Below are 24369 nucleotides of genomic sequence, written 5' to 3'. Positions count from 1 at the left end.
TCCCACTGGCAATAAAATTTATCATAATTATGCAAGTTTACCATACTGTTAGAGCATCAGTTAACATTTGATTCATACACACATATGATGTGCCGTGTGGTTCCCGGCACCAATACAAAAAAGAATAGGACCACTCCATCTCTTTCCCATGGATGTCGTAAAAGGCGACTAAGGGATAGGCTTTTAAACTTGGGATTCTTTTTTAGACGATGAGCTAGCAACCTGTCACTATTTGAATCTCAATTCTATCATTAAGCCAAATAGCTGAACGTGGCCATTCAGTCTTTTCAAGACTGTTGGCTCTGTCTACCCCGCAAGGGACATAGACGTGACCATATGTATGTATGTATGTACACATATGATCACGTCTTTATACCTTACAGTCTCGAGAAGACCAAAATTCCACGTTCAGTCAGCTATATGGATTCATGATGGAATTGAGATTTGTGGGACACGATGTAGAAAGTGCCGAGTGAATAGAACCACTCCATATCTTATGGATTTCGTAAAAGGCGACTAAGGGAAATGCTAATAACCTTGGGATTCTTTTTGTAAGCGACAGGGCTACCAACCTCCCACTATTTGAATCTCAATTCTATGTTTAGCCGAACAGCTGAACATGGCCTTTTAGTCTTCTTAAGACTGAAGGTCTACCCTGCAAGGGATATAGACGTGATTACCTATATGTATGTATGTAAATGCTCCTTGAAAGCACTTTTTCTTAATAAATAATTAATAGATTATCAAATAGTATTGTCCTTCAAATTCTAGATATTCGTAATTAAACAAACTTGGATTGTAGTTGACGGGGCGCTATGTCCGGTTCAACTCTCTGGCGAGGAGACCAGGTGTACCTTTTGACTATGGTTCTGACTGGATAAATCAGATTTTATACGAAGCAATTCCCATCTGATCTCTGCCTCCTTTTCAGGGAAAACTAACCCATGTTGGATCATGCCCTTTCAATTTTTTTTTGTATGAAATGAATACATCAAGCTCTTAAAATTATATAACAGATCTTCAAATTAATCCTTTCGGATATTGCAAACATTTACATAGGTACAAATATGAGACTTACTTCTCATCATCAATGCTGTAAACATCGTCATCGGCCCTGTCCGGCTGTTGAACGGGCTCGGGCGCCGGGACGGGCTCCGGCGCCGGCACCGGTTCCGGCGCTTTCACCGGGGACGGCGTTTTGGGCTCAGACTTCGGCTCGTCTTCCTCTATCGGCTCCGGCGGCTCTTCGAGGCGGGGCTGCTGTGATTGATAAAATTTGTTTTATCCATATTAATATTTTTTTAAATGTGTAAATCAAAATATGTACATGAAATTTTCATAATTATAGTATGTGTGGAGTACAGAGAAGGACATAAGGCACTTTTGACGCGGGTGGAGCCGCGGGCGAAAGCTAGAATTTATAAAGTTTTTAGTCACCAATATTTATATTTACTAAACTTATTGCAGATTACTATAAGTATAGATAGATGAAGTTTCTGTATTTGACTGTAGATAGTCATCACTATTTTGTCGCCTACCATTATAGGGTGATTGCGCTGGTTTTCGTCCAATTAGCGGAGTTGCTAGCTTTCAGACGTAAAAATAATATGATAAAGTATCCTAATTAAAATAGCTCATATTTGTTTAAATACCTCATATAGTCTATTTTTGATAAAAATAAAGAAACTTTTAATTATAACTACATTGTTTTTTATATAAATAATTAAATGTTAAATGGCAGATTTCACTAGTTTTCGTCCAAAAAATTTGGTTTTCGCCCTGGTGTGATCTAGTTTCCGTCCAGTATGTAAAAAAGAGTAAAAATGCAATGTTAAATAAAAACTGTCTTTATAATCTTTTATTTAATCAACAAAAATATTTATTCTTCAGCAGTAGATTTCCTGCTTTTTTTATTTCCCCGAATCCATCTATAACAATTAATTTCATAGTTTAGTACCTACTAGAAAAACCTGTACGAATTAACAAGAAAATGTGTTACAAGTAGATTCCACACTATTATGGACGAAAACTAATACAAAAAAAATTGCTGTTGTAGCGCGCATCACTATTTTTAGCAGACATACCCCAACCCTATTTTATGCTAAGGTTGGCGGCCTCGTCGGCCGCAGCCTATCACCATGCGTAGCGCCGCGTGCTTTGTCTATTTTACTTTAAACGGTTGTCGTTCTGTCTCGAACGACCAATGGCAGAGCTTCCCGCCTTTTTTGTCAGCTGCATGCCCGCTCTCTCGCGCCGAAACTGAGAGTTCGACCGCCGTCCGCTCCGCCATGAGCGATGTTTTCTTGTGTCCTTATAATTTTCTTGTCTAAACGGTAGATTCTGTATTTTATAATATTTTGTTAGCACTCAAATAAATAATATTCATGCTACAAGTGGCTGCCCAACGTTGTGCGAGTAAAGTTAACCCGTGAACCCTAAGTCCTAGTACCTACACCTACGTTCCGCGTGTGCTCTCCATCATCATGCCACGTACACGCAGGGAGGAAGCAGCGCAAGCTACTGACGAAGTCGCCCCGGACTTCGATGATGCAATGGGCGCCGACGCCGCAGTTTTTTCGTCGGGACAACTCGCCGCCATGATGGCGGCCATCCAGAGGTCCCAAACTGAAGCCTTCGAGCGCCTGCTGGAGAGAGTAATTCGCCAGCCGCCATCCCCAACTCCCGCGTCTACACCAGCATTCGCCGCCGGCAGCGGCACTTTTACGCATTGCACCGCCAGATTCAGCGGTGACGCCGGCGACTCCGTGGAAGCATTCATTGACGCCATTCAAAGTTACAAGGACTGCGCTAACGTGTCCGAGGAAAACGCCCTCAGGGGGCTCTCAATGGTGCTCACTCACAACGCGGCAATATGGTACCAAGGGATCAAAAAAGAAATCACAACATGGGACGGGGTCATTGAACTCCTACAAAATACTTACGGCGATAAACGACCTCCACACCGCATCTACAGAGAGCTGTTCGACCAGAAACAAGGCGACCAGAATACCGACGTGTTTGTCGCGAGATGCCGTGCACTACTTGCAAAGATTCCCGTCGGCGATATTTCCGAAAGAGCGCAAGTCGACATGGTTTACGGCTTACTCGATACAAGAATACGTAAACGCTTACGAAGAGAAGAGTTCGAAAATTTCTCCGGCATGCTTCGTCTCGCCCGGTCTATTGAAATCGAGGAGGAGGTGGAGACGCAGACCCATCAGCAGTCCGGTCCGCCGCTAAGAGGACGACCGAGACCGACGGCGTACGACGGTCGCCGCGCCAGCAGCACGGCTCGGGCCCCGACGGGGTCGAGCGCCCATGCCGGCGCGACGCCGACACCAGCCGCGAGCGCAGCGTCGTCATCGCGACATTCCGTGGATGTCACCGCCGATTCCAATCAACGATCGAACAAGAAACTGCGTTGCGTTTATTGTAAAAAATACGGTCACGTACGGGAAGAATGTAAAAAGTTACAAAAGTGCAGTGATAGTGATAACAGTGATAAATCGTCGGGTTCGCTTATTTGTTACGGTTGCGGTGCGAGAGGGTTCATGCGTTCTCAATGTCCTACGTGTAACAGTAATGTATCATTCGCATCTCTCACATTCAACGATTCATCGGGTTCGGTAAGTGATCAAATTACTACTTTCTCTACTCCAAGTCATAACATCAAACCTATCAATAGTAGTTTTTTCGATGTCAATTCTCGCGAGATGTCACCTAGTAGTAGTTATAGATCGTCATACCTACAGTCGCAACAGCTGTGCGACCAAGCTTTTGTTACTAATAATTTTAATGAACGATTACATCTTAAAACCGCCGATTGCAACTCACGTTATTGTAATGAGACACGTTCGGATGTGACAAGTGATAAACAATTGATAAATGATACATTTAGTACAGTAACTGTTATGGAACCTAACATTAATCAATTACCTAGTAGGGTAAATCTGCCTGTTTTGGATCTTAATCTTAAACAACCACCTAATAGGTTGAATACACCTGCTATCTTACCGGCTCATGGGTCTTGCTGCTTTAGCTTTAATCAATTCACACCTTCAGCTGTTTCTCACAGCACCGTGTCTACGGTGACAAACACTGGTTTTTTGGGTGATGCTATGCCTGCGGTTTCTCTCTCTGCGTCTGAAGTTTTACAGACGACTACTGCATGCTCTACGCAGCAAAGGCCTGTGCTATGTGTTACAATTCTTGGAATGCGAGGCATGGCTTTAGTTGATACCGCTGCAAAGTGCTCGGTTGCCGGACATAAGCTTTATAAAATTTTTAGAGATAAGGGGCTTACTTTTAGATCCAAACAGGTGAACGTGAAGCTAGCTGACGGTGTTGTGCATCCTCATGAGGTCCTGGTGGCTACTGTAAATGTCACCATCACTGTAGATAGAAGTGTTCGAGTGGACTTCATGATTTTTCCTGATGCTGACAACAATGACACACTCCTGGGAATTGATTTCCTCAACGCTGCAGGTATGGTTATTGATTTTTCTGCTTCTGCTTGGCGCTTTTCTGGGTGCACGAAGACCTACCAGCTTGAGTATGAGGGAAATGAGAATTCACAGAGCGACTCCATAACACTTTCAGCAATGACAGTGTGGTCCCATGAAGGCTTGTTGCTTACCCAGGATCAACAGCAGCGACTTCCTCCGGTGCTCCAGCACCATGAAGACACCTTCCAGCAAGGAGGAGAGGGTACTCAGCTTGCTGAGTTTCATATTGATCCAGGTGATCATGAACCTATTGCTAATACCTTTAGCCACCTCATCTGTGATCAAACATCACAAGAAGTATGCGGAGCCAGATCAGTCATCATAGACTTACCTCAAAGAAGTGTTACTGATCCTCTAACTACACAGTTGCAGGATCCTAAGGTATCAAAGAGTAAGAATGTACAGAACTTTACTAACTCTAAAACTTCTTCCCACTGGTTGAAGCGTGGTTATTTGATGGACCATGGTGATTCCTCTAGGAGACCATCTCCAGTTTTCAAAGTTGGGGATCAGGTACTGTTAACTATGCATGCTCTTAGCAATGCAACCAAGGGTTTGACTAGAAAGTTCATGCCGCAGAGAGATGGGCCTTACACAATTAACAAGGTAATCAGTCCTACGTCCTATGAGCTGGTGGATAGTCAAGGTCAACATATAGGTCGTTATCACGCGTCAGATCTGACTTGTCTTATTCATAGTAGTGTCGAAAATGTAGAGCCCGTCCAACCTCGCCGTTTGCGAGGACGGCCACGTAAAGCTAAAAGATAGTCGCGCTTTCTGATGTTACCAACTCACTCTCGGGGCGATGTCGTGACTTGGAGGAGGAGGATGTAGCGCGCATCACTATTTTTAGCAGACATACCCCAACCCTATTTTATGCTAAGGTTGGCGGCCTCGTCGGCCGCAGCCTATCACCATGCGTAGCGCCGCGTGCTTTGTCTATTTTACTTTAAACGGTTGTCGTTCTGTCTCGAACGACCAATGGCAGAGCTTCCCGCCTTTTTTGTCAGCTGCATGCCCGCTCTCTCGCGCCGAAACTGAGAGTTCGACCGCCGTCCGCTCCGCCATGAGCGATGTTTTCTTGTGTCCTTATAATTTTCTTGTCTAAACGGTAGATTCTGTATTTTATAATATTTTGTTAGCACTCAAATAAATAATATAACTGCTACACTGTTTAGTTTTCGTCCATGCCATTTAAACATTTTTTTAAACAAGCAATACTGAGAAATTATTGGACGTTAACTAAATATCTTGTCAAATAGCCAATAAAGTTCATATCTAAAGAAAACACATATTTTTTTATAGGTCTGAAAAAGTAAAATGAACATTCCAAATATTTAGCTTGCTGTTTTAGTTTCCGTCCACGTGGACGGATACCAAATAATTGGTAAAATATGCATGTCAGTATTCGTCCGCAAACTTTTACTAAGATTACTACAAAAACATTGTAAAATAACCTGAACATAATGTTAGTTATACTCTTAAATATCCTTACATGCCAAAATATTACCCAATCTATGTGAAATAGTCATAAAACCCACCACGGAGTGTTCCTGCACCAGCTATTTTTTTTGTATCGGCAATGACGTCTACGCAACACGAACACATGCCGGCCACTGAGTTTAATTTTTTCGAAGTTTTCACTTGACAAATTGGATTTTGTGGTTGTTAGAACTGTTGCTTAAGTATGAAGGATCGTGACAAGTTGCAACATGCGTGCATAGGTGTGTTTATATTCTTTTTATATGCGTTTAAAAGTGAAATGGACGAAAAGTAGAACTGGACGCCAAACCAGCGCAATTACCCTACCTAATGGGTACCTATATGTATTAATATGAACTTTCATTGCTTAGTAATGTAGTCGCTAAACAGGATGTGGGGGGAATCCCCGCAAAATAGCTAGTCACATATGGAAGCCAAAAGTTAAATTGCCTGCGGTATATCTTTTTATCTAAATGCTAGGTCGTACAAATCGTGCGCACTTGCAAAATGGGATAGGTATTTTCATATTTGATGACACTGACACCCGGAATATAACCCCGAGTTAAAAAACTTTTTATCAAAAAAAAATCCGTTTTTAATTCGGTAAAATATTTCTTATTTTACCGAATTAAAATTAATAAGAAATATTTTACCGAATTAAAAGTTGAACTGTCAGCCACCAAAGCCTGGTAAAATGTACTCCTTGAAATATTAAACCTTTCGGAAAATAATCATTGAATCAATAAATCGCCTTTCTCACTCTAGTGCATTGAAAACACAATTATTTCCAAACGTATTGTAATCAGTTACTGACCTACTTTACGTGTAGAGTTGTTCCGTTTAAAAAGTTGAAAATAATATACTGCCTGTATATTTTTTATTACTAAACTATTTGCTTACTTATCGTGCGGACGCTATATACCTACGTAGGTAGGCCTTCCACGTACATTGTTGTCAGTTTCAAGAATCAACCGGTAAATTGATTTGACATAGTCAACCTCTTTACTTTTCGGCCTTGCTCAAGCCGTTATCTGGTTATAGGCGTCTTTCAGTTCCCACCACTTTTTCCTATTATAGTACTACTATTTATAGTAGTTTCTGCCTACACCTCCGGGAAACAGGAGTGATTTTACCCCTTTGTATGTTTATGTTCTTTCAACTTTAAGCGCCAGCACAAAATTATGTATTAAATCCTCTAATAGTAAAAACGGGTGCCGTGTGGTTCCCGGCACCAATACAAAAAAAAATAGGACCACTCCATCTCTTTCCCATGGATCTCGTAAAAGGCGACTAAGGGATAGGCTTACAAACTTGGGATTCTTTTTTAGGCGATGGGCTAGCAACCTGTCACTAGTTGAATCTCAATTCTATCGTTAAGCCAAATAGCTGAACGTGGCCATTCAGTCTTTTCAAGACTTTTGGCTCTGTCTACCCCGCAAGGGATATAGACGTGATCATATGTATGTATGTAATAGTAAAAACAAAACTCTCTGAGTAACTCACTCACCAGCATAATTCCAGAGAGAAGTCAGGTTAAAAAGTATTCATAAATTTCCTAGTACAATAAATTTTGCAATATTTAAATTCACATTTTTCTTATCAATTATACCCTTACTCAGTTTGGCTAATAAATCAAAAGTTAAACGTAACACACAAGTAGATCAATTTAATTGGAAAAAACTACTGACGTTGTATGGCCGACACTAATCAGTAAAAGATAAGCCTAATTGATAGTAGTATTTCAAAATATGTTAGGAATAAGTAATGTTGGAATTCATAGTTTTACTTATACATACTATGACATTGAAAACCAATGTGTGAATTATTTTCGCTCATGTGAATTTTTTGGAAAGAAAAACCTTGCGATTTGAAGGCCTAATCCATCTCTGGTACAAAAAGTCATCAAACTTGGTCCTGTAATTTTGAGATAATTCATGACACATTTGTCATCTCCATGGCTACCAGCCTACCACTTCATTAATATTTTTCATAATTCAATCTCATGGATTCATGTTAAAATCATTCAAATGGGTCAAAATACAGTTTCCTCAAGTCTCTTACTACCTTTCTCAACTTTTAGTAGTAACTGTGACTTTGCCTAAAATTAAGCCATATTGAACTTTACTAAAATGTGCAAGACAGATAGATTGAATTTCACATTCTTCTGCTTGGCATGTGGGCAATAAAATTTTCCTACTATAATATTCTGCCATTTTAATAGCCTCATCAGAAACTGTCATTAAGGCATACCAAATGTATTATATCATATATTAGTATGCATGTTTACCTTAGTAGTATATCCGGGAATGAGGTGTGATTTTATGTATGTATGTATGTTTACCTTGGCAGGAGTATGGGCGATCCTTGTGGAAGAGGACCTCCGAGTCCGGGCTGCAGGCCCAGGCTTCCGCGGAGTGGCCACATCGTCAACATCCTCCGTGCTTGTATCAAGGATAGATGTTTCTGGGAGTACTAATAAAGAAAAAAAAAATTATATAGCAAGGTTTTTTTTATTATTATTCACACATGGGTAATGCAAATATAACTCTGCAAATGAGTTATTCCAGTCTGATTATGATCTCCCAAATGGATCCACTCTGAAATATTTTTCCATCCCTTTCTGTTCCCCGTTCAAAGAAGACATAAAATAATAGAAATAGAACAAATCCACTAAGGTATCAGTTTTTCAGGTTTAGACTAGAATTGCGGGCAGAAGCTAGTTCATAATAATATTTTAGTATTGCAACTGCACCTTTAGCTATAAGGTCATGCAGGGAATGCTGTCTTAGTTTCACTTTCCATCTAGGGGTCAACTTAGAGCAATAGACAAAATGTCCTCTCAATATCCATGACTGGCTTCCCAAGTTTTGGCTTATAATTTTCCTAACCCTATACCATAATATAAGGTTGATGCATTCTAGTCTTTCCATCAAAATACCTTGTGTGTTTGCTTTCCCTTGCTTATTTGTTTATACAAATAAAACCAAAGCAGACTCAAAACAGTGTTTGTTATGAATTTTTTTGGTGATTTACTGAGTTACTTTTTACGCACTAACTGACAACACATGACTAAGATATGCAATTTTTAAGCGGGCGAAGCAGAGTTAATGATTCATGCAATGTGGTCAAATTTTCATTTAAAAGAAATTAAGGGACGCCGAAACGTACAATGTCATCAAACACTGACGTCATTTATAGGTATTACAATGTATGTACTTGTAAGACACGCTAACAAATAGATGGTGACGCCTGTAGGTTTAGCAATACTTTATAAAAACTGGAAGTAATTCTCCGTTTGTTGCTACAGCTATAGCAGTTATATAAGACATTATCTTCCAATCACTAACAATTATTTCAAGAGTTTAAAATAATACACACGTGCCGTCATGACAAATGAATGTGAATTTTTAGATGCGTATTGTGCAGGTTTTGACGAAAAAAATGTTTTTGGCACATGCATTTAAATATATAATTTAAGATAGAGAACAACTTACATTTTCCCGTTTTAGATTCAAGTGCTTTCTTCAAGCGTTCAACCAAAGCCGGCTTGTTACCCTTCGTGTCCAGACCAAGGGCTCCAAGTTCCGACCTTAGGTCCACTACTTTCATCTTTGCAGGATCCATTTTGCCACTAATTTACAGTTTTTAGAACAAAGACAGTTTAAATTGTTTAATTGAACATTTAAATTACAAATCACGTGAATTCAATCATCACTCACAAAAATTAACATGAGAGAGCGCCAAGCCAAATCAATATGGCGGGCACAGAAAAAGATTTCTTTTTGTATTGGCTTGTGTTACCATAGTAAAAAATGAACTCAGTTGGTTATTCATTGTGCGTTTTCTGCAAACTTGCTGAAATAAAGTTGTCTATGATGCTGGCTGCATGGACTAGTACCATTTGGCATCTCAATAAAACTAAGCAATAAAGTAAAAGAAATATCTATGATGCTTTTGCGGGATTTCAAAAATGTAAGAAGTGAGCACAAGGAGAAGGAAAGGAACACAAAGACACAAACAAAGGCACAAACACAACAAATTTAATTTTGTAAGTTATTGATCAAAGTAGGTAGGTTTATAAAATTTAACAAAATTCATGAGTTTGTCCTAGATTGGTTGGTTACTTTTTGATTATTCTTTATCATTAGGCCGTATAATTCTTGACCCTACCTCTTCTATATGGAAAGAAGTAATAGAAAAAAAAAAATTATGGCGGGTTTGTCGCTTAGATACGAAATGTTTTATTATTTATATTATTTAAAGTATTTTTTACTGTTTACCTTGATATTATTTTTGAATCTCTTTATTTAATTATAATGGCCCGGAAAGAAGAACCTAAAAGTATATTTTCCAAATTGTTTGATTATTAATATTGTGTTAAAATAGAAGGGTTTCTTATTTCGTGAATGAATATTTTTATTTTACAGTCCAACCAAACAATGAACTGGAAAAGAAAATAATAGAAGCTTTCGAAGTGTTCGACCACTCTGGCAAGCAAGTGGTTGATGTTAGAGAAATTGGTACTATTCTACGGTCTCTAGGTAAATACGGACGGAACCTTACATTACGTCTATCGGTCGAAAATTTTAAGTTTCTTGAGGATACCTGCACATTATGGCCGGACTTCTTACGGCCAGGCATAGCTTCACTCGTACATTCATAGGCAGTGATACTTTTAAACGGTGAAAAAAATTTCATGAATGGTTCAGTCTACCAGGTGAGGGATACTGGATGTTTTCAGGTTGCTGTCCTACAGAGGCAGAGATTCAAGAGGTAATTCTTGCCACAGAAAACAAGGAGGCTACAGGAAATGTACCGCTTGTAACATTCTTACCATATATGTGCAAAGTTATGTTAGAGCACAGGTAAGGAAACAAATGTCTTGAGTGTTGATTTTAAGGGTTGTGAAATGAAATAAAAGCTTTGAGGGTACCATAGGAATTGGAATAATATAATATCATAAAATGACATTATTGTTCTTGTAACTATTAGGAACTACCTTCGTAACTACATTACCTACCTACTACATTGTGACATACTAAAAACAAAGTAGGTAGAATCAGATTACTAGGTAAATATTGCATAAGAAAAGAGATTGTCTATTTCTTGCATAGTAATTAGAAAAATGTAAAAAATTAAATACTATGTCCATATGTCGATGTCTTGCAATGGGTATAGTCTGCAGTTTGAAGCTGTCAAAGAGAATAAAAGTTAAGATGCAATATAAAATTGTTATGGTTGCCTATACTGATGGTGATGATAACCATGGTGTTCTGACGACACATTCACCTGTACTAATTTATTAGTCTTTATTCTTTTACCACGGGGTAGACAAAGCTAACAGTCTTGTTACAGACTCACAGGCCACTTTAGTTAGACCAGTGAATCAATATTGGGATTTATTTAGGTGATGGGCTAGCAACCAAGTCACTGTTTGGATTTAAATTCCATCATTAAGCCATACAGCTGAACATAGCCTTTCTGTCTTTTCAAGACTCTTGCCTCTGTCTAACCTGTAAGCGATGATAAAACGTGATTATATTTTTGTACTTACAATATAGATGATTTAAGAAAAAAGAAATGTTTGTACCAAAATGGCCCTCCTCAGCATTAGCTGTGGTATATACCACAACGCTGGTCTTCCGTCAGCACCATAATGGGAAAAAAAATCTACAGGTTTTACCCAGCCAACGCAGAGATGTTGCTAGCGGCGTTCAGATACTTCGATCCTGAGGGTCGCGGTTACTTGACCAAGGAGCGGTTCACTCAGCTCATGATGGAAGAAGGGGAGCCTTTCACGCAGGTGAGAGTATTTGGACACGTTAGCTTGGACTAGAAATAGCGCAGATGTCGTAGAAAGTTTTTAATATTCATCAGCCTGGCGTTAATTCTGGCTACATCTTCGCCTCTGGAGAGGATTCTGGGATGCGACGTTAACTATGATCCAACTCCCGTAGTAAAGCACGCGAAAAACTATCACTGTCTCGTTTTACGTCTTAATGAAAAACGAAACAGCTAGTTTTAGCGCGATAAAAACGGCGTCGCGCTATTGTTTCCATCGACTATTTCTCTCTATCTTGGAGCTTTTATCTTGTTGGGGTAATAGGTATATACTTAACGTCAGGTTATTTACGTAAACGACTCCCATTTGACTTGCGCAACCTTCGCAAGGGAACCTAACCCATATTGGATTATGGTAAAAGCTGCACTAAGTAGTTTTTACTCCTTTAGTCACCTTTATCGATATCCATGGCAAAGAGATGGAGTGGTCCTATTCTAAAGGGTGTATTCGCTGGACGTCGATTTCGCACAACGTCGATCCATCCGTGTTTGCATTCTCTTGACGTCGATCCGCTTATGATTGTATTCTCATAAAGTGGATTCTATTGTTTTACTACTTTCCAACATAAGAAAGGTACAGTCAAACACAACATTTTTATTTAAATTTTTATATTTCAATCAACAGGTAATATAACGTTAAATAAACAGATGCGACCTTTGTTTAATTATCCAGAGACATTGGAAAGATTTAGTTTAGAAGCCGTTAGCTTAAAAATCCCAGACGCATAGATTTTTACAAAGGTTTAGGACTAAAATTTTACTCCTTAAACCTTTAAAAAAAATATAAGTATTAATAGGAACACGACTAACATAATCAAAGCTAGGTAGAACATTTAAAAAATGTGATTTTTTTATCACCGTTATCTCCTATTATCATTGGTTCGACATTTAGTCGTACGACTGTCATCCTCCAATAGGACGACAGGAAATTTCTAAACCAAGCGCAGTTCTCTCGTGTGTTCAACGTCGTGTGCTGTTAGAGCTGTTTGTACTATGTAATATTTAAGTTTTCATAAATACTTGCATGGAAGGTGCAGGAACCTACACATTTAAAAGAATACAACAAAATTATTATTACCTACATACATAAAAATCACGCCTCTTTACCGGAGGGGTAGGCAGAGACTACCTCTTTCCATTGCCACGATCTCTGTATACTTCCTTATTACCTACCTATATATATTCTTTTTTCGCTCGATTGTACTGCAAAAACATTGTAGATTCTTTTAATTTATAAAGTTTTAAAATTTTATTGGATGAATCGATGTAATGCGAAGAAAAGCCAGGTAATAACTGTTGGATCGATTTTATGCGAATAAAAGCGTAGGTCTCGATAAAATCGACGTCGTGCGAAATCGACGTCCAGCTAATACACCTTCTAAAGTACTGGGAACCATACGGAAAAAGGAATGTTTTTTTTTTTGCATATAATGGTAAACCAGCTATGAAATTTTATATCTATTTAGGTATATTTTTCAGGAGGAATTCGACGAGATGATGCAAACTGCCCTGGATCCCGTTACTGACACGATCACTTACGAATACTACATCAATCAACTCATGGTACGTATTTATAAAGTAGAATGTTTCCTATTGTATTGAAGGAAGCAAGCAGATATGTAGATTGAGAAAAAAACACATTTACTGCCTAGTATGAGTAAAAAGTTCCGTCGGTGGACTATCGGTCAAGGTTCCTGACTAAAATGCGTAAGCGCGTCAGGGCACAGCTTCAAATCCTACCTCGGCCATGTAACGCTTATTCTTTTCGGAGTTATGTACATTAGTTTGGGTGTTAACCGATGCTCTTACAGTGAGGCATAACATCGTGAGATAATTTGCACATTCAGCCAACTGGATGTGTAACCATGATTCAATATGGGCTAAGCAATGCGGTATTCAGATGAAAGTCGCGTGTGTGTAAATTATTCACATAATGCCTTTTCTCTTTCTATCGCTTTGGATTACCTATTGTCTTGCTTTATGAAAAGAGTGGAAAGCCCTAATGGGTTATTACTTATCAAAGTTCGTAAATTTGTTCGCCTTAATACGTACTGTGCGAATAACGTCAATGTATTGAATTATACAAAAAAAATATTTTCTTAATTCATATTTATTGAAATACAAGTAAAACTTCACCAATACTCAATTGATGATACCCTTATCAAGATCTAACAAAAAACTCACACTTCATGTTGCTTATTTCATAATATTATTATATTTAAAAGATTAAAGTATAAACTATATAACACTATAATCTATGTATTTCATTTCATAGGGTAGTATAAAATATGGAATTAATTTTGCGCAAGTCTGCTTGCTCTTCTGGTTCTAATAGAGCTTGGAGTAGCAGGAGCGTTTGCTAGTCTTGAAGACGCCCTGACTGGAGTCTTAGGATTTTCTTTAACTTCATTCTTTAGTTCTCCCACTTTATCTTTCCCTTCATCACCCTCAGTGTTTTCTGTGACCACATTGCCCTTTTCACCTTCATTGCTTTCTTGTTTTACTTCGCTTAAATTCCTTTCCTGAGGTTTATCTTCAGTCATAACATCGTTTGCAGCTTGTACATTCGCGTCACCTTTCTCTTCATCAGCAACTGCCTCATTACTTTCTTCAAAACTGCGGTCTTCATTTCTTACAGAAGAGAGCAGTTCATCTATTTGGTGTTCAAGTACATCATTCAGTTCAACTTGATTTTCGTCAGAATCTTTCATAGTGTTTTCAGCATCTTCTTTTATAGTGTTTTCATTATGCTCTTTTATGGTGTTGTCATTATCTTCTTTCATAGTGTTGCCATTATTCACTGTAGTGCTGTCTATGTCTTTTACAAGACCACTATTATCTAAATCCTTCATAGTAACGTCATGATCTGAGAGGGTTGATGTATTAGGAGTATCTGTATTTTCTTTCTTACTTGACACCCATGTACTTATTTTGACGATGATCTTGTCCGTTCCTGTAACAATTTATTTTTTAGAAAAAACTCATAGCAAAAAAGATAGCTTCTCTTTTTGTAATTGCAGCTAGAAGGCAGATTCCATAATTCATAGCCCATCACAAAACCATCAGGTTTTAACTGATATCTTAACATTTTTGTTAAATTGTATAAATCCATCTATTTTTTATCGTTCTCGACGTTATATCTATAAAGCAATTATCCCGCTAAATGATGTATCCAAATTAATATTAAGTATTACAATAATGTACGCCTTAAATATTTCACAATTAACAGAATGATTGTGTGCTTTATTGCATATTATACATTAAAGGCAAACATCTAAAATTAGCGGATAAAATCTCGGACGTTTTTGCTCTGATCTGTACATCTTTCATACAGTTGATTGAAGATTGAAATACATCTTTTCCAGTAACACACAAAAAAATATGATCAAAATCTTACCAATAATGGTCCCATTCGCAGCCACAATCCGATCAAAGTCTTCCTTATTGTCGAAGCCAACATACAGCAGGTTCCTCACGTTCTTGATCTTCTTGATCAACTTCGGGTTGAATTTCTTGAGGAATTCCGTCATCAGGCTCTTCTTTGGGAGCGATGGACGGCCTTGGATCTGAAATGAAATTATTATTATTACTGTTTTTTCAGCTAAGAATCCCAACTAGTATTATATAACGTCTGTGTGTGATCTTCCGGCACACATTAACAACTAAGTTTACCAAACAGATTGTATAAGAACTTATAAATCTACCATAGAACAGCAGATCAAATAAATGAAATGGAGATATAACTAAAAAAATATACAAGGATGGGAACGTTGGAAAGGGAAGGCTTAGAAAAATCTACCTTGATTTAATCAGGGACGCCCTGGCGAAAGGTCAAAGAGTAACCCAAACTGACAAGCGAAAAAAGTATGCAAGGATAGTGGCAAGTGGAAACATGTAGTTGTAAACTATTATACATATATTTATAAATGAAAGCGGGTTGACTAAGCAGATATACAGGGAGAGTGTGGAGGGAAAGGTCGGAGTGAGAAGACCTAGACGAACGTATCTTGATCAAATTAAAGATATCCTGATAAAGGGTCAGGTCAAAAGTACCCGAAACCGCCGAACTTGCATGAAGAGAGTTATGAATGTGGATGAAGCGAAGGAAGTATGCAGAGATCGTGGCAAGTGGAAAGAGGTAGTCTCTGCCTACCCCTCCGGGAAAGAGGCGTGATGTTATGTATGTATACTTTAATTTTTTTTACTGTAATTTCACCACCTGTACATCCACCTCAGTTTGGTCTTTAGGTTCAAATGGCAGATAATGCCAGCATTAATTGCACCTGTTGTATATTTTGCTTGCAGCAACTTGAAATTGATTAACCTTTGTATGTGTGTAATTAATCAGTGCATACCTTAACGTGATAGTCGAGTTTGTTTTTCTTGTTCTCTTCTACCACGCCGACATCAGAAACTGGCTCTTCGGGCACACTGGACACGCTCATTAGTTGGTTAGTCTCATTAATAATAGTCTGTTTCATCTTTTCAAATTCAATGTCGTGTGACAATACTTTTAATATTTGCTGTAAGAAATGTATACAAGAAGTTAATTTTATAATTTTTTTTTGTAATTTGAAAAAAAAAATTGTCACACATTTTTTTAGTGTACGGTAACTATTATGATCCATCTTATTAACCATAATTTATATATTTTTTCAATGTTGCTTAAAACCAAATTTACATGAATGAAAAGGACAAACTGTCTTCTATCAAAATCAAGAATACTACTATTCAAGTGTAGATCTTTTACCATAATTTTCAATGTGCTTTTAAAATAAACTTTGCCATTTTCATTTTAAATTAAGAGTACTATTCAACTGTCTACTGTGTTTTGGAAGATAACTATAGTAGAACCGCCTAAATGAGTCCTCGCCCGCGGAGTACAGGGGCGCGGGGGTATGACGACGAAGGGGACCGAGAGAGGTGCGGGCGGCGGGCGCATTCTTGTAAAAACTCAGTTCGCTCGCTACGCGGTTAGCGATCACACGTGTTGACAGTTGCGGACGCCTTGTGAAAATTATACATGAGATTACATTCTCAAGATGAGTCGAAATATTTTCGGACATAGAATTAATAGTCAGTGCAAACAAATGGCGTTTAACGTATATGAATATTTTAGAAAAAAGAAACTCGACCCAAATTCTGATGAATATAAACAAGATATACCTTTAAATAAAACTGTAGCAGAAGTTACTGGACTATCAGAAAAGACTGTATCTAGAATTGTACAACAAGGGAAAGCATTAAATGACAACGAGAGATTTAAATCACCGAGAAAACCAAAACAGGTTCGTAGAAAAAGAGTGGAAATAGACGATTTCACAAAAGGAGTGGTAAGAAGAAAAGTCACTCAGTTTTACACAATTTTCAAAAAAATACCTACTCTGAAAACTTTGAACGCTGTACTTAGAGAAGAGAATATATTACACTGCGGCAGGGAATATTTAAGGCTATTATTACATGATCTAGGTTTTAAATTTAAGAAATGCGGATCTAAAAGGAAACTCCTTATCGAACAGCCAAATATCACATCGTGGAGGTGGAAATACCTAAATACTATTAAAAAATATCGTAGAGAAGGAAGACATATTTTATACCTTGACGAAACTTATGTAAACGCGTCTCATAACGTTTCAAAATGTTGGCAATCAAAGGATGAACTTGGCGTTCTATCTCATATTGGTAAAGGGGACCGTTTGATCATCGTACATTGTGGAGGTCAAATTGGATTTGTAGACGGAGCCCTTGTGATATTCAAATCCAAATGTAAAACAGGTGATTATCACGATTCTATGAATTTCGCAAATTTCAGTAAATGGATAAATGAAAAGCTCATGCCTAATATACCGCAAAATTCTGTCATAGTAATGGACAACGCAGCTTATCATTCGGTTCGAGAAGAGAAAAAGCCAACTATGGCTTCTACCAAGCCAACTATGCAAGAATGGCTACGACGACATAACGTGCCTTTTGATGAAAAACTTAGAAAGGATGACTTATATAAATTAATTAAAAGTAATTTCACAGAAGATATTTACAAAATTGACGAGGTATTGAAAAGAAACGGACACGAAGTATTGCGTTTGCCTCCATATCACCCAGACCTGAACCCAATTGAGTTGGTCTGGGGTGATATCAAAGGACAATTAGCACAAAAAAGTATCGACTCTAATTTGGACCAGAAAAAAGAAATATTAGAGAGATTATTTGCTGAATATCCCAAAGAGAAATGGGAGAATTGTGTTAAACACGTGATTAAAATCGAAGACGAATATTGCAAACATGATGGAGTCCTAGATGAAGTTGTTGATTTTATTATTAATGTGCAAGACGATTCTGATGATTCTGATGATGGCTGTTGTGAAAGTGAAGAATCAAGTTCCAGTGATAGTGATATTATGGACATAAGTGATTGATTTATAATTTTGATAAATTTTGCATAAATAAATATTACATACATAACTTTATTACCTTTTTTTTACCTACATATCATACCTATATATCATAAAATCACATTTTTATCGAATTGTTTTGTATGAAAAATAAAAATTTGAAAATAACAATAATCGAAAAATGCTTATGCTATTTAATTCATGTACGTGGTCTCGTTGATACCATGGAGTTATGGGATAACAAAAGGAACACGTTGTATAGTTTACAGTTGTTTCATTCAAATTTTGTATAGCCATTATTATTTTTTTAATAAAAATCTTCACCTGTTTGCCGCTAACCACTATGACGTCACATATCTCAAGAAATGTCCAGTAACATTTCGCCCCTTGTATTACACGCTACGCTCGACCGCCGCCCGCACCTCTTTCGTTCCCCTTCGTCGTCATACCCCCGCGCCCCTGTACTCCGCGGGCGAGGACTCATTTAGGCGGTTCTACTATACATACCGACTTCATTTTGGGCATCCAAAAAGCAAGCTTTTTCGGCATCAACTCATCCATCATGGTGTCGAACTTTTGTCGTAAAAACTCTTCTGAACTTTTATCAAACTCATATTGATTTTCAGTATTTTTGGTTTTCCTTGGTTTATCTTCAACTGTAGGTGTTTTAGTATCATCTATCGTATTCTCGGCTTCCTTTTTAAGGGCTTCTGTATTTTCATTAACAATCTCGTCATTTTCATAAGTGGTATCAGCATTTTCACTAGAGTTTTCGGCTATTTCATTAGAACGTACAGTAATTTCATTAGAGCTTGCGGCATTTTCATTAATGCTTCCGGAATTTTCATTACAGTTTTCTGCATTTTCATTAGAGTCCTGAATTTCTTTTGGTTTATCAACTTTAGACTCTTCTTTAATCTCTTCAGTTACGTTTTTGGCATTCGCGGTTTCAGCACTTGTTTTAGTATTGTCTTCTTTGGATTGCGCTTCCAAGATTTTTTCACTCTCCTCTCTAGCAATAGCTTCAAGCTGAAAGAATAAAATAATGTAAATAATACCAATATCGTTTTGGTATTTGGCGCATAACTAAAATATTTAACTCTATTCAATATTAAAGCGTTAGAATCTCAATTTTATAATATTTAAATGTCTGTTAAAATATGATTGCGACACGAATACGTTGTACAATAAAAAAAAACATACATACATACATATGATCACGTCTTTATCCCTTACGGGGTAGACAGAGCCAACAGTCTTGAAAAGACTGATAGGCCACGTTCAGCTGTTTGGCTTAATGATAGAATTGAGATTCAAATAGTGACGGGTTGCTAGCCCATCGCCTAAAAGAAGAATCCTAAGTTTATAAGCCTATCCCTTAGTCGCCTTTTACGACATCCATGGGAACGAGATGGAGTGGTCCTATTCTTATTTGTATAAAAATTATAAAAAAAAATATGTACTTAAATAAGTTTCTTACCTTGTTAAACATTTTATTCAGCGTCACGGACAACAATCGAGTATAATTCCTCTTGAAGTAAGCGAATGGATTCACGATCGCTGAAATATAAGAATATTGTTAGCATTCTAAAAAACATATTTTTAATTTATCAAGAATATATCTACTCCGTGGGTTTATGAAAGGAACAACTGATCATATGACAAAGCAAAAACAACAGGACAAAAAGCGTTGAAAATTGGCACTTAGATAAAGAAGCAGGTGTCCTAAGGATTTAATTTTAATTTGAGGAAAATTACAAGGTATTGTGGTTCTGGGCGAAAACAAGTGGAATAAAAGATAAATTACTACGCCAGACCATATCTAAAGAATGTATTTAAAAGAACAGGTTAAGGTGTGATCACTTTAGCAAAGGTTTGGTTTTAAGCGTTCATACATTTTCGCCGAATTGATAATCCCTTCGTCGAGTTTCGAGTCGACTAATCAATTATGTACAGAGTACATTGATGATAGTCTATGCTAGTCACTTTCGTTGCTGCTTGACGGATCACGCTTTGCTTTCATGCAGGGCCTTTCACGACGTCTACGATGTATGGATCAAATGTCACCAAATTTTAAGGCGGATTTGGTCCGACAAAACGCTACAGGCGAAGTTTTAGCGACAGTACCGTACCGTAGAGTTTGCAATCAGACGAAATGGCGAGGAGCGAAGAGGCCGGCAAAGCGACAGACTAATTCAATACAGCAATGAAATATGAATAGAACATGTCGAAAAACGAGGGAAGAAATCGACTAGCGATAATGTAGTGACGCGCTTTTAAGAACAGTCGTCCGACATTTTCTTCGACAGATTACGTATCAGAACTAGAGTTCTTACAATAAGCAGTGGCTAAGGTATGTAACTTGACATAACAAGTTTTTACCAATACCAATTTAAGTCTCCAAGAAACTTGAAGTAGCATCAAAAAAAAAATGTAGCACTACCTGTAGCTGAAGCTAAAGTAAATTTGGTGTTTCTGGCCTTGCTCACAGAAAAGTCTTTCTTGATGCTTATTTGCACAAAGTCCTCATCTGTTTCGACGGGATACTTAATGCGGTATTCCTTCATAATTTGTTGAATCCCGCCGACTGGTTTGCCGAGCATGACCTCTCGTATACGCTCACGAATCGACTGTTTCACTTGTCTAAGGGCGCTTTCTGTGAAACAGTGAGCGTATTCCGGGATTTTCCCATATTTATCCTTCACGGACTTGAGGATATTGCCTAGAGCCAACTCCAGGCGGCCGGCCATTTGCTGCGTTGGGACCCGGTCGGGGTAAAGAATCGTGTCGCCAACGTCTTTCTTAGGGGCGTTTGTGGCGTGTGGAACGTTTGCATTAGCCGTTTTATAAGGTTTGGTCACTTTATTCGGCTTGAAATCGTTAGGTCTAGGTTTCTGAGGTTCATCTTTAAACCGCTGACTGGGCCTAGGCTTGCTAGCCTTATTTTTGGACACAAAGCCTGACCTTTCTGAATGGGGCACATATTTTGTTAATATGCCAATCGGCGACGGATTGAAGGATTGACGTTTGGCCGGTGATTCGGGCCACACGTAATCTCCGAGGCGCTTTTTGGCGGACTGCTTGGGAAAGCGGTCGCGCGATGGTTGGGGCTCGTCGTAAAGATTGGAGAAAGCGGAGACGGAAAAGTCTCTACTGGATCCAGAGAATCCCCGAGAGATGCTGGAGAACTGTGGACCATCCTCGTATTGCTGGTTTCTGTATGACTGAGGTTGGTCATAATTATAGCTCTGAAATGGTATATAAAAATATGGTTAAATCTGGCCCATATAAAAATGGGCATGATTTTTCATTGCATGCATTGCGTGCGAGTTTCTTCATTGGTCAAAACATTTCATATAAATACATTTCATTATGAAAATGTTTCAACACAATGAATGCACAATGTTTCAAACCCTGTTGGATATGTTTTGATTTGATACACATTAATGTCTAATTTCCGAGGACACTTCTTAATTTAAATGTAAATAATGAAATGACTGAATCATTTCGCTGTAATATTTTCTACATAATTTTATTTTGAACAATAGTCTGTGTAAATAAATATTTACAGAATAACTCATGAGACATGTCATTGTCATGACATACATACATATAACAAATACTTTTTACCAATGTTAACTTAATTCTTAGTATAATCTCAAACCTTTGTGTTTTTGGTATGCTTAGTATAATATCTGAATGTTTTGTAAGATTCTTTTGTATGATCATAAATAGAAAACAAATATAAACAATCAAGACCCAGACCAATCAGAAAAAGTTTGTTTCTCATAATGCCCTGGCTGAGATTTAAAACTCGGACCTACCTTGTCCCATATAAGTGCAATTACAAAAGACCATCATGATTTGATGACTGTGGGAAACAAGGGCAGAATCCGACTTTATTACTTCAAATGTAGGTTTCTACCATCACAGCAAACTTATGCTCTGTTTTTTTTATTTATTTTGTGTACATCAATAAATCAAACTTACCTGTCTGTTAAAGGCTTGCTGCTGGTTCAGCAAGCTTTGTTGTTTCTCGATCATCTCACGTTTGCGTTTCAGAAGCTCTAACTCGAGATCCAGGTCCTACAAATATTACTTCAAATGTTAAACATTTCGCTATGAAGGTTTTAATGAAGTGTAATGTAAAAAATATTCATGTTACTACATGAATATTTTCATGAAACCAACAAACTCCTCCAACAAACTTACTAAGTCTCTGCATTACCAACCCCCAAAACTCACTTTAGCCAAACATTGACGTGGAAATGTGGAACTCTTTACCTGAGACAGTGTTAAGTGCTCCAAGTGTAAACATACATACATATATTCACGTCTATATCCCTTGCGGGGTAGACAGAGCCAACAGTCTTGTAAAGACTGATAGGCCACGTTCAGCTATTTGGCTTTAAGATAGAATTGAGATTCAAATAGTGACAGGTTGCTAGCCCATCGCCTTAAAGAGGAATCCCAAGTTTATAAGCCTATCCCTTAGTCGCCTTTTACGACATCCCTGGGAAAGAGATGGAGTGGTCCTATTCTTTTTTGTAATGGTGCCGGGAACCGCACGGCACCAAGTGTAAACACTTAAAAATAACTGGAAAAACATTTACAAACACAAGTACACTGATATAAACGCATCAGCTTTAAGCTGCTAGTGTTTTTATAAATAAATAATAATAACCTAGCTGTACCTATATGGCCCTTGAGTTATTTTGATAAAGATATACATAGCCTATAACACCCACAGATAATGTGTTTGCTAACCAAGCCCTGACTCAGGAATTAATGCCTATGAAGTTAGTTCCAGCTTTAGGGCTTGGGGCGTACCACGGGTTAACTATGAATGAATTTTCATGATCTGTTCAGTGTTTCCAATAATTAGCCCTTACAAACAAACAATCAAAGTAACAAATTTTACCTCTTTATAAAATAAGTATGAATATCTAGATATAACAAAGAACTTTCTAGATGTAACAAAGAATGTTGCCTGTTGTGGGACGCGACTTGCGTTAAGCACGTATGCGGCGTCCTATCTCACTAACACTGAGCGTACACCCGGCGCAGCCGCTAAGATGGCTGCTGAACAAAAGATTAATAAATACTCGGTTCTAACAACTCAGTATGAGTTTGTTCCGGTGGCTGTAGAAACAGCCGGTCCATGGTGTCCTCAGGCGAGGCTCTTTATTGGTGAGATAGGACGGCGTTTAAGGGCACGTGGTTATGACTACCGCTCGGGATGGTACCTGGTGCAAAGGCTCTCCATAGCTATCCAAAGAGGGAATGCGGCAAGTTTAATGGGTACTTTTGAGCCGGGTGCAGTCCAGGGTGGTAATTTTGATTAAATGTATTTGTTTGTTTGGTGATTGTTTCTATTTTGTATTACCTTTATTATGATAAATAAAATTAAATAAGTACAAAGAAAGAAGTGCCGTGTGGTTCCCGGCACCAAAAAAAAAAAAATCTCGTTCCCATGGATGTCGTAAAAGGCGACTAAGGGATAGGCTTATAAACTTGGGATTCTTCTTCTAGGCGATGGGCTAGCAACCCGTCACTATTTGAATCTCAATTCTATCATTAAGCCAAACAGCTGAACGTGGCCTATCAGTCTTTTCAAGACTGTTGGCTCTGTCTACCCCGTAAGGGATAAAGACGTGATCATATGTATGTATGTATGTATGCAAAGAACTATAAAGAAATAAAAATATACTTATTTAATGTAACCTCTCAATAATATTAGTATGAGTACTTACCTAGCCTAACTAACCTACCCTACCTAATATAAGATCTAAAAAGTAATAAAATTATATTCAATCAAAGTAACAAACTTTACCTCTTTGTAAAATTAGTATGTATACCTAGATATAACACAAGATCCATAAAAATATGTAAACCATCGTCCAACCTAGTGCTTATGATTCTCTAACCGATTATGCATTGAATTTGTGACATTTCAAATATACACAACAAAGTTGCATGTGACAATAAATTTTTTAGCCTTCTTAAATGTTTCATGGCTTCAAAAATTTCATGTATCTCAACACTCTGACCACAAATTCCATGAGGATGTTGAAAGTTTTCTTTAATATTAAAATAAATGATACTTTGTCAAGTCAAAACACTACCAGTGAATCGTGGTGTTTTTTTCA

General features: G+C 37.8%; 3 protein-coding genes across 7 annotated transcripts in view; 1 reads left to right on the top strand and 2 right to left on the bottom strand.

The window, feature by feature from the left end:
- Positions 1–9779, bottom strand: part of LOC106142107 (heterogeneous nuclear ribonucleoprotein U-like protein 1) — a 45717-nt gene extending 35938 nt beyond the window's left edge. For 2 of the 5 annotated variants that reach the window (XM_060951983.1, XM_060951985.1), the window contains exons 1-3: positions 9482–9778; positions 8329–8459; positions 1079–1260 (exon numbers count right to left, since the gene is read on the bottom strand). In XM_060951983.1, coding sequence (XP_060807966.1) covers positions 1079–1260; positions 8329–8459; positions 9482–9611 — 443 coding nt within the window. In that variant the 5' untranslated portion in view covers positions 9612–9778. Of the gene's footprint in view, positions 1–1078; positions 1261–7494; positions 7669–8328; positions 8460–9481 lie in introns of those variants that run through there. The other 3 variants (XM_060951984.1, XM_060951986.1, XM_060951987.1) reach the window with 3 other exon arrangements.
- A 421-nt stretch (positions 9780–10200) lies between these two features.
- Positions 10201–24369, top strand: part of LOC106142146 (dynein regulatory complex protein 8) — a 15819-nt gene continuing 1650 nt past the window's right edge. Inside the window, exons 1-5 of the mRNA XM_013343790.2 lie at positions 10201–10328; positions 10415–10528; positions 10729–10852; positions 11664–11790; positions 13308–13391. Coding sequence (XP_013199244.1) covers positions 10304–10328; positions 10415–10528; positions 10729–10852; positions 11664–11790; positions 13308–13391 — 474 coding nt within the window. The 5' untranslated portion in view covers positions 10201–10303. The remainder of the gene's footprint in view (positions 10329–10414; positions 10529–10728; positions 10853–11663; positions 11791–13307; positions 13392–24369) is intronic.
- LOC106142145 (uncharacterized) overlaps positions 13952–24369 on the bottom strand; it is a 10848-nt gene continuing 430 nt past the window's right edge. The window contains exons 2-8 of the mRNA XM_013343789.2: positions 22211–22306; positions 20664–21468; positions 19701–19780; positions 18728–19249; positions 16184–16351; positions 15226–15394; positions 13952–14781 (exon numbers count right to left, since the gene is read on the bottom strand). Of these exons, the coding sequence (XP_013199243.2) occupies positions 14123–14781; positions 15226–15394; positions 16184–16351; positions 18728–19249; positions 19701–19780; positions 20664–21468; positions 22211–22306 (2499 nt within the window). The 3' untranslated portion in view covers positions 13952–14122. The remainder of the gene's footprint in view (positions 14782–15225; positions 15395–16183; positions 16352–18727; positions 19250–19700; positions 19781–20663; positions 21469–22210; positions 22307–24369) is intronic.

Source organism: Amyelois transitella, chromosome 27, assembly GCF_032362555.1.
Source record: "Amyelois transitella isolate CPQ chromosome 27, ilAmyTran1.1, whole genome shotgun sequence".
NCBI lineage: Eukaryota > Metazoa > Arthropoda > Insecta > Lepidoptera > Pyralidae > Amyelois > Amyelois transitella.
This window is presented reverse-complemented; position numbering and strand designations above follow the sequence as displayed.